This window comes from Eptesicus fuscus, chromosome 10, assembly GCF_027574615.1.
Source record: "Eptesicus fuscus isolate TK198812 chromosome 10, DD_ASM_mEF_20220401, whole genome shotgun sequence".
NCBI lineage: Eukaryota > Metazoa > Chordata > Mammalia > Chiroptera > Vespertilionidae > Eptesicus > Eptesicus fuscus.
The window spans coordinates 66892822-66907930 of record NC_072482.1 but is presented as its reverse complement, the minus strand read 5'-3'; the positions used below and the strand labels follow the sequence as shown (position 1 = coordinate 66907930).

At 41.5% G+C, this 15109-nt stretch overlaps 1 protein-coding gene across 4 annotated transcripts in view; it reads left to right on the top strand.

Moving 5' to 3' along the window:
- Positions 1-480: 480 nt before the first annotated feature.
- The window catches only part of ADGB (androglobin), a 133595-nt gene continuing 118966 nt past the window's right edge, over positions 481-15109 (top strand). For all 4 annotated transcript variants that reach the window (XM_054722541.1, XM_054722540.1, XM_054722542.1 and 1 more), the window contains exon 1: positions 481-555. In XM_054722541.1, the coding sequence (XP_054578516.1) occupies positions 482-555 (74 nt within the window). In that variant the 5' untranslated portion in view covers position 481. The remainder of the gene's footprint in view (positions 556-15109) is intronic.

The window sequence follows — 15109 nt, the reverse complement described above, 5'->3', positions numbered from 1 at the left end:
CCAAGGGTGTCATTATCTTGCCTTCTCTAAACCATAGGCAAATTCAGTGATCTCATAATTTTTCTTTAGTTATTCTGGAAGGAACTTGTTCAGAGAAGACCTGGGAGAAGGACCCTCATAGTATCCGTCTTCAAATAGCAGAAAATCCAAGAGAGAGTATATACTCGTATACGTATATATTACATCTATACTGTATATAAATAAATATCATCTACGGTTCCGAAGGTAGGCCTGGTACAACTCCAATTGATCAGAGCTGCCCATTAATCCTATTGTCAAGCCCAGATTCCTCCGCAGACCCCCAACCCCATGAGATTCCGCCTGGATGCAGAGATCTGGGCCTCTGCGTTTGCGCAGCACTCACGCCCCCAGAGCCCTGCCTTTGTCTACGGGGCGCGTGCTGTGGTCTCCTGGCAACGGCAGACGCGGAGCCCAGGGTCTCCGAGCCCGCTCCCAGTCCCAGCTGAGCCCAGCCTTTGCCATGACCACCAAACAAGCCAAGAAGAAAGAGGTGCATGGTATCACTTCGGTGCATAGCTCGGATAAATCTAAAGAGTAAGGGACCTCTGCCGGCCCATCCACCCCTAGCCTAACCGCTTGGCCTTTCCCTACTCCAGGGGCTGCTTTCCTTAACCAACTGCCAGAGCTGGATTTTAGCGGGCGTCCTCCCAGCTTCTTTATCTTCTGTGGGATCTCAGATCGGGAGAGGGAGATCCTTGCTCCTATTCCTCCCCCACGCCAGCTTCCACCCACCCGCCCCCTTGCCCAAGACCCTACTTTCTCTGCTTCCGCTGCTGGGCTGTGTGTGTGTGTGTGTGTGTGTGTGTGTGTGTGTGTGTGTGTGTGAGAGAGAGAGAGAGAGAGAGAGAGAGAGAGAGAGAGAGAGAGAAGGAGGAGGACGAGGAAGAGGAGGAGGAGGAGGGATCTTAAATCTTAACTTTAAATGGTGATCCCCTAGTTTAGGTCTGCTCCCGTCTGTAGTTACTAATGTTTACTCCAAGAAATTATACAGAGCCTAGCTTATGGAATCTATATGTCTCTGTATCTGAGGTGTCTGTGTATGTACCTCCTTATTATTTTTTCCCTTTGGTCTTCTTTTTTCTCTAGAAATACCCAGTCACTAATGGCACAGACTTTGGGCTACCATTTGAAGTTACAAAATTGCTAAAATATATTCCAGTTATGAGAGAGGGCCAGCTGCCAAATCTACCTCAGTGGGATCACTCATGTTCTTCTGGCTATGCCTATGGGGGTGGGGAGAAGCATTCTTTTTAACTGGATTTTCACATTTGGATGCCTATTTCTTCGCCTCCTTCCTTGCCTAAAAAATTCCCTCATTGGACTTCTGTTCTGGTCCCTAGTATTTTTCCTCCCTAATCTCCTCTCCCATCCTCATTTCCATGTTCATGATTCCAGATTCTCTAATTCCTAGTTCTGTCATAAGCAGGCATCCTGCTACCTGGCAGATAATACATTCATTTTTAACTTAATTTTTAGATAATGTATTATATACATAAGTACAATTTTAACAAGATCGCTCCCCTGCTAATGGCTTCCATTCATACAGGTCCAAGACATACAAGTCCCTATAAGATTAGGTCCCTATTACTTTTCTGGCTTTACCTTCCCTTGTTCGCATACTGGCTTCCTCTGCCCTGGTACACCCAAGGGCTTGTGCCTACCTCAGGGACTTTGCACTGGCTATTTCCTCTGCTGGAAAGCTCTCCCTCCCAGATTTCCATACTCTCCTCCGTCACTTCCATTAAGTGTCTATCTAAATGCCATTTCCTCATGTCAGCTTCTTTGGCCAATTGGTTTAAAATCGCAACCTCCACTTTTCTGCCCAAACCAAAAAACTCCCTGTTTTCCTTTTTCTTCATTAATCTTTTGCTCATTTAACATGCTTTATATTTTACTTTTTAAAAATTTTGATTTATGTGTCTTCATAATAGAATGTAAGTTTCATAAAGGCAGGGCATTTCCCATTTCTATTTTATAGACCATTGAAACCCTAGTACCTCAACTGATTCCTGGGTCATACATAGTAAATACTAAAAAATATTTATTTAATGAATGAATGACAGTGATTAAATAAGAACTTATAAAATTATTGTAAATAATTTTTAAAAATATATTTTATTGATTTTTTTACAGAGAGGAAGGGAGAGGGATAGAGAGTTAGAAACATCGATGAGAGAGAAACATTGATCAGCTGCCTCCTGCACACCCCCTACTGGGGATGTGCCCGCAACCAAGGTACATGCCCTTAACCGGAATCGAACCTGGGACCTTCCAGTCCACAGGCCGACGCTCTATCCACTGAGCCAAACTGGTTTCGGCTATTGTAAATAATTTTTAATAGACTAAAAATAACTTAGTCAATGATGGTTAGCATTAATGCATTTTGAAGGCTCATAACTCTTAAGGAACTTGGGAAAAAATGTTTGACTTTGAAGAGTTTACATCCTGGAAGACATGAGATTCCTAACTCCTATAAGAAACTCATCAAACCAGATACCACAAACACAGTAGTGGCCTGGTCCTGTGATGGTTAATAATGCCCCTATGGTAAGATGCTAACTCTTTCCTTGCCTGTACTACTTATTTCTTTTTGAGATGATAATGTTATTTCTAAAATGTTTTCTTTCCCAGGAAATATCTGAGTTGAATTATGTCAGTAAAAACATATGTGTATATTTATGGAAATGGAAGAGTAAAAGCTAATAGTTATACAAAACCTAGGCTTTGCTAGAAGTTATCTACTGAGCATTAAACATCAAATCATTAGGTTTTGCTGTAACATTATATGATAGATTGCCAAGTTCAGCATAAACCAAGTTTTTCCTCTAAGTTCCACTGGAGGACTAATCATAGATACCAGGCTAAGTCATCAATAAAAGATAAAATGTTACACAGCATAGGGCCCAGAGATCAAAGTCTTATAAGGCTCTGCTGTAATTATCATTTGAATATACTGGGGACATATAGAGTAAGTTTTTATATGCCATTTTACAACACCTTGTGGTTATACATTCAATAAAGGCAACTAACTCTACCTAACATGGCTGTCCTGGATACAGAAATAAAAGAAAAAGTCTTCAGAGTCTTGAAAATGGCCATCCCATGGAGTCTCATTCTCTGAGAGCTGCCATCTATAGCATATATCTTTTCTTCCCTAAAATTATGTGTCCGATTGGGAACAAGGACCATGTCTGGCTTTTGCCTAGCATGTCGCTAGCACATAATAAGGAGTTACCATTTGTTTATTAAATGAGTTCACAGTTTAGTTATACCCAGCTTGGTTTTCATTCTTTCTGATTTTGATTGAGGCTCAGTTCTCCCTTCCTTTCTGTCTGATTCACTGTTGGCAAAGTAAAAAAAAAAAAAAAAAATTAAGTTGTTACAACTGCGAAAGTAGAATCATCTATGTCCACTTATGACCAAATTTGTAAATAATTATGACTTTGAATCCCCAAGAAAAATTATGCCAGGTAACTTAGCTGTCAGTTTTACACCAAATTATCATATTTCTGCTTTAGTTATTCTCTATTTCTCTGTATTTGGGAAGAATAAAATCTATATTATAGGGTTTGCTTTGACACCAATTTTGTGATATTGGACATGTCATTTTTCTATTTCAACATTTAATTTTCTATTCTTTAAATGAAGAGCTATCTAATTAAAATCACTACAAATCCAACATATTCTTTCCTCTCTTCTCTGCTTTATTTCTTCCCTCTAAACTTCCATGACTTTCATTATACACACACATACACATACACTAGAAGCCCGATGCATGAAGATTCGTGCTAGAATGGGCTTTCCTTTCCTTGGCTGCCGGCACCACCTTTCTACTCCGGCCCAGCCCCTTTCCACTCAGGCCCCAGAGCCGCCTCTTTCCGCTCCAGGAGCTGCCTCTTTCCACTCCGGCCCCACCTTCCCATGCTGCCCAGAGGCCCTGAGAGACCGGGGGTGGGGCAGAATGCCTGCATCCTGCCCCTGTCACTCGGCGCCTGTGTATGCAAATTAACCACCATCTTTGTTAGGTTAATTTGCATATCACTCCTGATTGGCTGGTGGCATAGTGGAGGTATGGTCAATTTACATGTTTGTCTATTATTAGGTAAGACTAGTGGCCCAGTGCATGAAATCCGTGCACGGGGTATCCTTCAACCAGGTCTGCACCCTCTCCAATCTGGGACCCCTTGGGGGATGTCTGACTGCCGGTTTAGGTCCAATCCCATTGGGCCTAAACCAGCAGTCGGACATCCCTCTCGCAATCCAGGACTGCTGGCTCCTAACCACTCACCTGCCTGTCTGTCTGATCACCCCTAAACACTCTGCCTGCCAGCCTGATTGCCCCAAATGCACCCCGCCAGTCTGCTTGCCCCCTACTGCCCCTCGCCGGCCTGCTCGTCCCCAACCTCCCCCCACTGGCCTTCTCGCCCTCAAATGCCCTCCCTGCCTGCCTGATCACCCCCACCTGCCTCCCCTGCCAGCCTGATCGCCCCCACTTGCCCCCCCCCCTCCGCCGGCTTGCTCGCCCTCAACTGCCCCCCCCCGCTGGCCTTATCACCCAACTGCCCCCCACTCCTGCTGGCCTGATTGCCCCCAACTGCCCCCCCACTGGCCTGATTTCCCCCACCTGCCCCCCCTCCCACTGGCCTGATTGCCCCCACCTGCCCCCCCTGCCGGCCTGATCACCCCTAACCGCCTCTCCCTCGGCCCCGCCACCATGGCTTTGTCCAGAAGGACGTCCCAAAGGTCTCCCAGAAGGTCTCCCAGTCTAATTAGCATATTATCCTTTTATTAATATAGATTTACCACCACTGTGTCCATGATAAGTGAGGGAATTTTGCCATAGTTAAATAGTTAAAACTTTGAACTATATGTCATGGACAAGCACAGATGGTTTTAAATATCAAAATGATGAATTATGAGCTATAATTTGAAAACTGCATGGAATTCATACTGGATAAGAATCAAGTGATGGTCTGAGAACAGGGATGGCTGATTCTGGGAACTTTCAATGATAGGAATATTTTTAAATGGGGGGAGGTGAATGTGTGCAGAGCAGACCTGAAGGTGATTGTGGTCCAAGCCTACAAGAGTCAAATTTCTGATCTTCAATTGAAGTGGCAAAATGTGCTCTCATGTCCAGGTGATGCCACCACATCTGAAAAGACAAAAAATTAAATAGTGTAGATAATGTTTAATTACAGTTTTCTAAATGCCTTGCCTTATTTATTTTTGCATTCTCTTCAGGGCCCGGCACAATGAGAGTTTAATAATGGTGTGTAATTTAATTGAGCTGTACTGGAAACCTGGTATGGCAGCTCGGCCATAAAACCCTCTGACTCAGAACCAGACGGGGACTGGAAGCCAGAGGGAAGCGGCCCTGTCAGTCACCCCAGGGATGCAGGGCAGCACGTGGCATAGATTGGGGCATTGTAGAAATGTCACAATATGTAAATATAAAAACCTAGCCCAAAGCCCTGTTTAATGAGGTTCGATGTAGCCCTTTGGTCTTAGTGGGGTCTGCCTCCAGTTCTTCCTTTGGAATAGTCTTCATCTGAACATTTATTCAACAATTTATTAAACTTTGACACAGTTTAAGAATTGTCTCTGGCAGTAAAATACATTTTTTTTAATCACCCAGTTTCTAGTTTGTTTAGTTAAAGTGGTTCCAAATTTACTCTGTAGCATTTTTAGTGTAGTAGACATTAGATTAAAAAGATTTAAATTTATAAACTCATGGAATTTGTACTTTATTATTACCTAAAAATATAATCAAACTCATACTTTGAAACAAATAATGTTGTTAATGTTTCTAGATTTAGCAAATTAATATTGCCTCAATCAGAAGTGACTATTTAAAAATATTTTGATTGACTTTAATATTTCTTTGACATTTCCAAGTCACAGATTATTTAAGTCAAGGGATTAAATAGTCTGTAAACTGGTCATGCCACTTAATGTGAGATAAAATTATTAAAAACTGTAACCAAGATGGATTAAAAATATACCTCTGATATGACTTGTACACTTTGTATAATAGAAAAGATTTTTCTCTCACTTTCACCCTTGACAAAGAAGGTACACATATGTTGTAAAAAGTAGCCAGTCAAGGAATGTTAAAATTTTATTAACATTCCTTCCCAAGGTCAGTCCATGCTAATTAATTCCAGGTTCTGGGGCTATAACTGTGTTAATTTTGTATGGCTGAATTAACATATGGTGCATTTTTTAAAGTGAACAAATATTTATATTTTGCATGTTCTTTTTTGCTGGTGTCAAAATGAATGCAATAGTCTGAATATTTTGTAATTATTCTTAGTCCTTCTGACCTGATGACTGTCAAAAGTTCATATATTCCCTTAGTTCAAGTTCACAGAAGATCGGTGTGCCCTTTCTACCCATTCCCTCACTCTAACCTTCAGCCCAGGGTTGGGGCTTCCATCCACCCTTCCACACTCTCAGAGGTCAGGGTAAGCTCCGGGCCGCTCCTCCTCATCTTCACTTTCCGAAGCCCTTGCTTTCTGAGTAGCACTGCTTCGGAGGGTGTTCAGAGGAAACGTATTGAAGCTGAGAGGAGGAAATGTGCCTGGGTTAGTTATCAATTAATGAAATCGGCCCACAGCCACCAAACCTTGTGGACACACTGGCAAAAGGAGAGACACAGGGAGAACTGTGAATGTTCTGCCTGCTTTTGCCCCAGGTCTGAGTCACAAACACAATGAGACTTGAACCAGGTCAGGCCAAGGTCAAAAGTGAAGGCTGGAATGATCACACTGCCAACAGAGCCCTTTCCGCATACCGTTATACTGAACTGGAAATTAGAGGCGAAGCATCCCAGGAGGACACACAAACTGGAGCTGCTCCCCCTTGAATCATAGGCCAGGGGGAATTTAGGGGCTGGTTTCATCATAGATAAAGAATGAGCTTACGAGGAAAATAATTTGGAGTTGTGTAAAAAAAAAAAAAATGTTCATTGGAACCTGTGCATGTACGAGTCTGTGGATTTGGGTTAAAGTCATCCTGGATACTCATGCTCTTGCATACCATGTGCTGTGCTTGCTCTTTATAAACATCAGCTTTGCTGCTGGAGGTGTCGCACCCTGGGAAACGGCAGAAGCTTAATTTATGATCCCAGCAGCCTCCCTGCTCTGGGCCCAGAGCAGCAGGAGCAGCTCCAGCTGGTTAGTCCCTCCCTGGCTCTCAAGAGGGTTCGGCTGCTTGCAGGGGAACACGTGTCACTCCAGCTACACCCTGTCTTGTCCTTGCCTGGAGTCCTCAGTTCTGTCTTTCTGCCCCTGCTTTGTTTCTTTCTTCTATTCCCCAGAATTAAGTGATTCTCCAGTGTCCTTACTTCGCTCTCCTTTCTTCCCTCATCTGGTCATCTAAACAAGCATTCCCGATTAAGATGACTAAGTTAACATCTGTCGTCCTTGTCAGATCATTGAGCTCAAGTTCACTCGGATGTGCTCATCTACTCCAAGCTAAATATGTCCAAAGTGGAGGTCATCATGTTCTCTCCCAAATGCATATACCAGGGTGGGCCAGAGTAGGTCTAAAGTTGTGAGTATCCAAAATACAGAGGTTATTCTTGTATTGCCCTTTGTTAATTATTGTGTTAGAACTGTAAACCTACTTTTGCCCACCTCTGTATTTTCCGTGTTCATGTTAGAGAATCTTGTTAGGACTTCCCTGACACCTCAAGTCTAAAGAGCAGTCATCTTTGACCTTCCCCTGGCCTCTGCTCATCCTATCTAGTCAGTTTCCCTTTGAATTTCCCCTCCGAATTCTTTCTCTTTCCTGGCTCAGCATTCGTTGTTTTCCTTGGCATCCTCTAGTTTGGGCCTTTATTAATTCCAGGTAGAAGCATTGAGAAAACATTCTAGTTCCCTTGCCTTCAGTCAAGGGTGTTTCTGACCCAGTGTACTTTATATGTAACTAGAGGCCCGATATATGAAATTTGTTCAAGGGCCTTGGCCCTGGCCCCTGCCCGCTGCAGCTTTGTCCAGAAGGAAAGACGTCTGGAAGGACGTCCGGTCTAATTAGCATATTACCCTTTTGTTACAGTCAGTAATCTTTTTTTTTTTAATATTTTATTGATTTTTACAGGGAGGAAGGGAGAGGAATAGAGAGCTAGAAATGTCGATGAGAGAGAAACATCGACCAGCTGCCTCCTGCACACCCCCTACTGGGGATGTGCCCGCAACCAAGGTATATGCCCTTGACTAGAATCGAACCTGGGACCTTCCAGTCCGCAGGCCGACGCTCTATCCACTGAGCCAAACCGGTTTCGGCCAGTCAGTAATCTTATCACCGACAATTCCAATGATGGATGTTCCTGTTTTAAAAATAACAGAAGGAAAAGAGAGAGAGTGAGCTAAGTGTCAGGGCCCCACCGAGCTTCAGCTCCCTCCTGTTCTCTGTATCACCCAAACACTAACATACTATTTATAGTCTCCACTTTCTCCCTTTGCACCTCTTTCTATCCGCCTTTTAGTTGCTCTCCCCCAACCTTCAATCCCATCCTTAGTTTCAGTGCCACTTGTCCATGAAGCCATCATTTGATTTTTTTGAACTTGAAAGCAATTTTTCCACCTCTTCTGTGTTGACAAAGCACTTTGTTTATAAGTTCACTTAAACTCTTCACTTTGCCTTTGCATTTTTTATTGTGTGTACTTATTCCCATTAATTTTGTTATTTGAGAATAGAAACTGAGTCTTATTGATCTTTGTATTCACATAAGCACATGTATTAAAAAAAAAGAGAGAATGTTGAACTTTTATTTTTTATTCTATTTTTAAAATTTTACTTTATTTTATTTTTCATCACCATTTATCCCATCTATGCTCTCTTCTACCTCCACCCACTCCCCTCCACCCCCCATCACCACACTTCTAAAATTAAATGCCCAATTAAAGACATCTACTAAAACCAAGATAATAAAAGGTCGACATTGTAATCTGGCTTTAACAATTTTAAATTTTTCTAAGATTGCAATTAATTTCCTTACATAGTTAATATCTCTGAAGAGTGTGGCTCAGAATGCCCTTAACCCAAATTAAGTCAATTGTGTAATTCTATTCATATTTTGACTACTTCAGGATATTAGCTGACACTACTTATGATGGCATGCTGATTGCACATTGCAGAAATAAACTGCCTCCCACTATGAATAAAATTATGTCCTTACCCTGAACAGCATGCCTGAGGAAAACAGTTGCAAAATTTCAGAACCTCATTCTATTGAAATTTTAATATCCTTACAGTGAAATGATCTAACGAATATATAGGAGTTTGTGTGTGCATAAGATTCTGCTGCTTTTTTTCCTCCTCAGAAGTCTCTGTGAAGATCTCTCCTCTAGTGCTCTGTCCTGCAAACTCTGCCTGCCTTGGTCTCCCCAGACTCTCATCTCCTTCTCCTCTACTCAGGGAGTCTGCTGGGATAGGCATGGGCTAAGTCTCCTGCACTGACCTACTTCTGGTGTCCTGACAGTTACAGGTTAAATTCAGCTTCTTTTCCAAAATACACTTAGAGACTTTTAAGCTTGGACTGCCTCTGCTCAAATCCAATTCCTCATACCTACTTGTGGATTTCATGCACTATTTCCAGCCCCCAATCCACAACTTACAGGTTCTTTCTGTAATTAGGCCATTGACTTTTTAAATTGAGATATAATTGACATATTACATTATATTAGTTTCAGGTGTACAACATAATAATTTGATATTTGTATATATGGTTAAATGATCACTATAATAATTAGTTAATATATGTCATCATATATACTTTGCATATTCATTTTCTCATTCAAATTAAGACTTTTTTCTGTGATGAGAACTTTTAAGATCTAATCTTTTAGCAACTTTCAAATATACAATATGGTATTATGAAATACTAGAGGCCTGGTGCACAAAATTCGTGCATGGTTTGGGAGTCCCCTCAGCCCTGCCTGCACCCTCTCCAATCTAGGACCCCTCAGGGAATGTCTGACTGCCGGTTTAGGCCCAATCCACAGGATCGCGCCTAAACAGGCAGTCAGCCATCCTTCTCACAATCCGGGACCACTGGCTCCTAACTGCTCACCTGCCTGCCTGCCTGATTGCACTTAACTGCCCCCCCCGGCTGGCCTGATCACCCCCAACTGCCCCCCCCCCTTGAATGCATAGTTGCCCCCAACTCTCCCCCATCTGCTGACCTGGTCGCCCCTTACTTCACCCCCTGCTGGTGTGTTCACCCCCAACTTCCCCCGCCACCAACCTGGTCACCCCTCACTGGCCCCACCTGATGGTCTGCTTGCCCCCAACTGCCCCCCCCCCCCCGTGGGCTTGGTAGCCCCATGCAGCCTGCTGCTCAGTCATTTGGTCATCCCTCACTAACCCCCCTGCCGGCCTGGTCACCCCACACAGCCTGTTCGGTCGTCCGTTCAGTTGTTTCAGATGTGATGGTCACTTAGCCTTTTGTATATATAGATTCCGTGCCATCAGACCGTCAAACCTCAGAGGGAAGGTAGAGGAGGGTGGGGGTAAGGGGAAGAGATCAACCAAAGGACTTGTATGCATGCATATAAGTCTAACTAATGGATACAGACACCAGGAGGGTGAGGGCATGAGTGGGGGTTGGGGTGGGGGGCATGGGGGGATAAGGACATATATGTAATACCTTAATCAATAAAGAAAAAATAATAATAAAAAAAATAAATTTTCACAAATAAGTTTTGTATATACAGACTTATAGTCTCTGCTAAAAAGGACATTGACAATCCTATCTCAATAGCATAATTAGACTCTGTGGAAGGGAACATTTAGCAATATGTAAAAATAGATTTATCTTTGGAATCTTTTATAAAACTTGTAATTTTAATGGATTGAATCATTTACTAATATTTGGGTATATTGCTATGTGAGTAAGATAACTCTGTGTATATCCCTAATTTTTTTCCTGGTGTGTTAGGTTTGATTTCTTTACATGTTTATATTTCCTAACATTTGGCAACATATATTTCCTAGTATTATCAGTTCTTAAATCTTTTGAAGATTTAAGAACTGGAAATATATGTTTCCAACATATATTTCCAGTTCTTAAATCTTCAAAAGTCCTAAGCTACTTTTATGTTTAAAGATTATCTTGTTCTCAGAATTGATGAGACCAAGAATGCGGTGATTTAAATATTTAAAGGATCCAGACTGTATTAGAGCAGTAGTTATACTCTGGCAGTGAACTTTAAAGTTCAGAGAGTTTCAATACTTGTACGTCATCATTTGAAGTCTGCAGTATATTTGACATTGGGCCTATTTGACCAGTGTTTATATTGTGTGTACAGCACTATAGGTGAGCTACTGAACTGATATAAGATACCTCTAATTGGTACCAGCAATGTCGGCCCTCGGTTCCTGAGTTTAGCAAAAAAAGAAATCACAGCCAATAACTCTAGTGAAAGTGGAAGTTTATTAGTTTATTTAGCATCAAAGCGAAAGTACATGGGAAGAGATTTGAGCAGGCTGCTCAGAGAGCTGCCTTGCCCCTTTAGAAAGAAAGTTACAGAGGCAGAAGAATTGAGCCAGCTGGGCTGTGTGGACTCAGGAAATGTTACAGAGACAAAAGAAGGGCCCTTGGAGAGACGTTCAGGGGATTAGCCCAGGATGAGCTGCCACTGCCCATTGCTGCCCTGATTGCAAGTCTCCTGGGGACCCTTAGAGCTTAGGAGAAAGAAAGCAAAGATAGCCCTAGCTGGTTTAGCTCAGTGGGTGTATAGCATTGGTCTGTGTACTGAAGGGTCCGGGTTCAATTCCAGTCAAGGGCACATGCCTGGGTTGAGGGCTTCATCCCCAATAGGGTGCATGCAGGAGGCAGCTGATCAATGATTCTCTCTCATCATTGATGTTTCTATTTCTCTCTCCCTCTACCTTCCTCTCTGAAATACATATATATATATATATATATATATATATATATGTGTGTGTGTGTGTGTGTGTATGTATATATATATATATATATATATATATATATATATATATATGTATATATATATATGCAAAGATACATGCCTGAAGAGAGAAGGTGTGGGCTTCCTTTGTCTTTAGGGGTTTTATTTGTTTTTTAAAGGCAGAAATTTTAGGGAAGGTCTCAGGGAAGGGTCTCAATAGAATATTTCACCAGCTATCCAGGTTTGTCCTTTAATATGCTGATTCATCAAAATGAACATATAGGGTCAAGGTTGTGGTCTCCACTGATGGTTTAGTGCTAGGGCAGGGGGCCATTCACCAATGCCGCTGGTCCTGATGTCAGCCATGGTATAACCTCATCGGGTTTTGCTGTTTTTCTGGGCCTGCAGCTGAAACACAATTGAGGCCTAGATGTTATCTCTAGTTTGACCAAAACTCTGTCTCTTGGGGCTACAGACCCCAAAGCTTTGTTCCTAACATTATTTGATGCTGGTAAGAACCTCATTGTCTGAGTGCTTAATGCTTTAGGGAGTGGTCCTGCAAGGAAAAAGGAGGCAGGTGAGTGGGGGTGCTGGATGAGGCTAGTTTGAATCAGCTACCTGTCTCAGTTTCCCCATTCCACTTGCCAATCATTTTCTCTGGCTTCGTACTATCCTGCCTCATAATGAGAGTCTTTTTAAATGATCTTCAACACAGATGGAAACGAATTTGACATGTTACAGGGAAAGTAGGCCAATTAGTGGTAAAGATGAGCAGCTTAAGGGAGGGAGCCAGAGCAGTTCCTTACACTTGACAGAATGAAGAGGGAAGCAAAACATGATCTTAGCAGGGTCCTTGTTTTTTAAGAAAGTAGATCTTCCTTTTATAAAAATAGCTTTCATTTGAGCTCCCCAAATGAGGTAATTTTACCATGGTTTGAGTGGATACAAAATCACCAATTTCTTTTATCTGTTGTATCAACACTCTTGATTTTTCCATTAATATGAAAAATTTCCCCTTTTTCCTAAAACAATTCTTCTCATCATTTTCTGGTATTTCCTTACATGCTACTTAGGGACTGTCCTTTACAAAGTATATATTCTCAGACTTTCTTCTCCAACAAGATGGTCGATTAAGATTTTTTTCTTGAAGGTAACAATATCTAGAAATGCCTACATTAAAAAAAAAAATCTCCAGAATTCAGAAATGAGGAGGGAACTGGAGGTCAGAATGTCATGGCCCTGAGCTGAAGCTGCTGCTTCACTAGGGAAGGCTTACCAGTCTTATGAAAATGGAATCTTTTTTAAAAACATATTTGTTCAAGGTCTTGAGCCCAGAAAAAGAAAAGGAGTGCTCCAACCTTAGATAAAGGCATGTTTTTCCAAGAGTTAAATTCTCTTTAATATGGTGAATGTGAAAACCTACCCAACCACAAAAATAAGCAGAGAAAGGTAGCTTTTCTCTGCATGGGGTCTCACTGAAAAAAAGAAAATTTTTCTCGAGAAATGGAAACGATTGCACGAAACTGCAAAAGTTTGAGATCTTGCTTTAAAGCACCTATGGGAAATGTAGGAAATGGGGAAAAAAATTGGTGAGCATCTGGTCAAACTCTACCTACATGCAAAAATTTGAAACAGTATTAATTAGAAATATATTAGTATAAAGACATTTGTTCTTTTATTTTATGTAAATAGATAGATGACAGAGAGACAGATAGATTGCTATGTTGTTCAGACACTCTTCCCAATGTTGGAGATGAAAGGAATGAACAAATAACCCAATGTTCCTACCCATGTAGATAATACAAACCCTTCCTGTGGAAACATACAACAAGCACATAAATAAGGATTGTCAAGCACTCTAAAAATAAAGCAATAAAAGCATGCAGAGAGGTGAGAGTTGCTATAAAAGCAGTTCTTCCTGCCCCCAATCCCAGAAGGTGACTTTTGAGAGAGGCCTTAACCTTCTTGTTGCTAAGTACACTTATTTGTTTATACTTCATCTTGTTTGATATATTAATAGCATTTAGACCTGTGGCTCATTATCTCAGATTTGAAAAAAAAAAATTGCTTTTCTTGACATCCAAGGCATCACCCTCTATTATGTTTTTCTACCTCACTATTTCTTATCACTGCTGTAACATAACTGAAAACAATATGAATTTATTATTTGCACTTGTAGAGGTCAGAGGTCTAAAAGCAGTCTCACTGAGCTAGCATCCAGGTGTCTGCAAGGCTGTGTTCCTCTCTGAGTCTGGAGCAAAGAATCGTTTCCAGTTTCTGAAAGGGTTCCACCTTCCTTGGCTGCAGCCTCTTTCCTCTTCATCAAAACCAGCAATTTCGCTTTTCTCTGTGCATTCTTCAGGAATCACATCTCCCTCTGACGACTACTGTCTCCTTCTTCCACTTTTGAGAACCTTTGGGATTACATTGGGCCCACCAGATAATCCAAGGGTAATCACCCCATCCCAAGATACTTAAAGATATCTACAAACTCTCTTTGCCACGAAAAAGAGATCCATGTATCCACTGGCTCCAGGAATTAGGATGTGATATATATATATATATATATATATATATATATATACACACACACACACATATATATATATATATATATATATATATATATATATATATGCATTATTTTGTCTATAATACTGACTGCTTTTCTCAGTTTTCTTCCTACTCTCTCTGACTTTTAAAATGGAATGCCAGGGCAGATGTACAGCTATACTGACAGTTCTAATCCTGAAACATTGTGAGAGTGATTGGTGAATAGCCTTAACAATAACCTTACCAATAACCCTGAACCCAAGATATTTCTGCCCCTTGCCCTGGGTCCTGACCTACCCTGAAGACCTTACATACCCAACCTACCACTTAAAGTAAAGAATAAATGTCTGGCCTTTCTGGTAGCTTTGAGGACATGGCCCAGCACTGTGACCAGGGTCCATTTAGATTTTTCATTCCATACCAGTTGTTACCTGTTTTGAATATGTCTCTGGGAGTGCCTATAATAAATTCATATTGTTTTAAGTCATGATGTTTGTGGTGTAGTTTTGATACCCCATTAGGGGGTATGTGGGAGGCAGCCAATCAATGATTATCTCTCATCATTGATGTTTCTGCCTCTCACTTTCCCTTCCTCTCTGAAATCAATAAAAACGTAT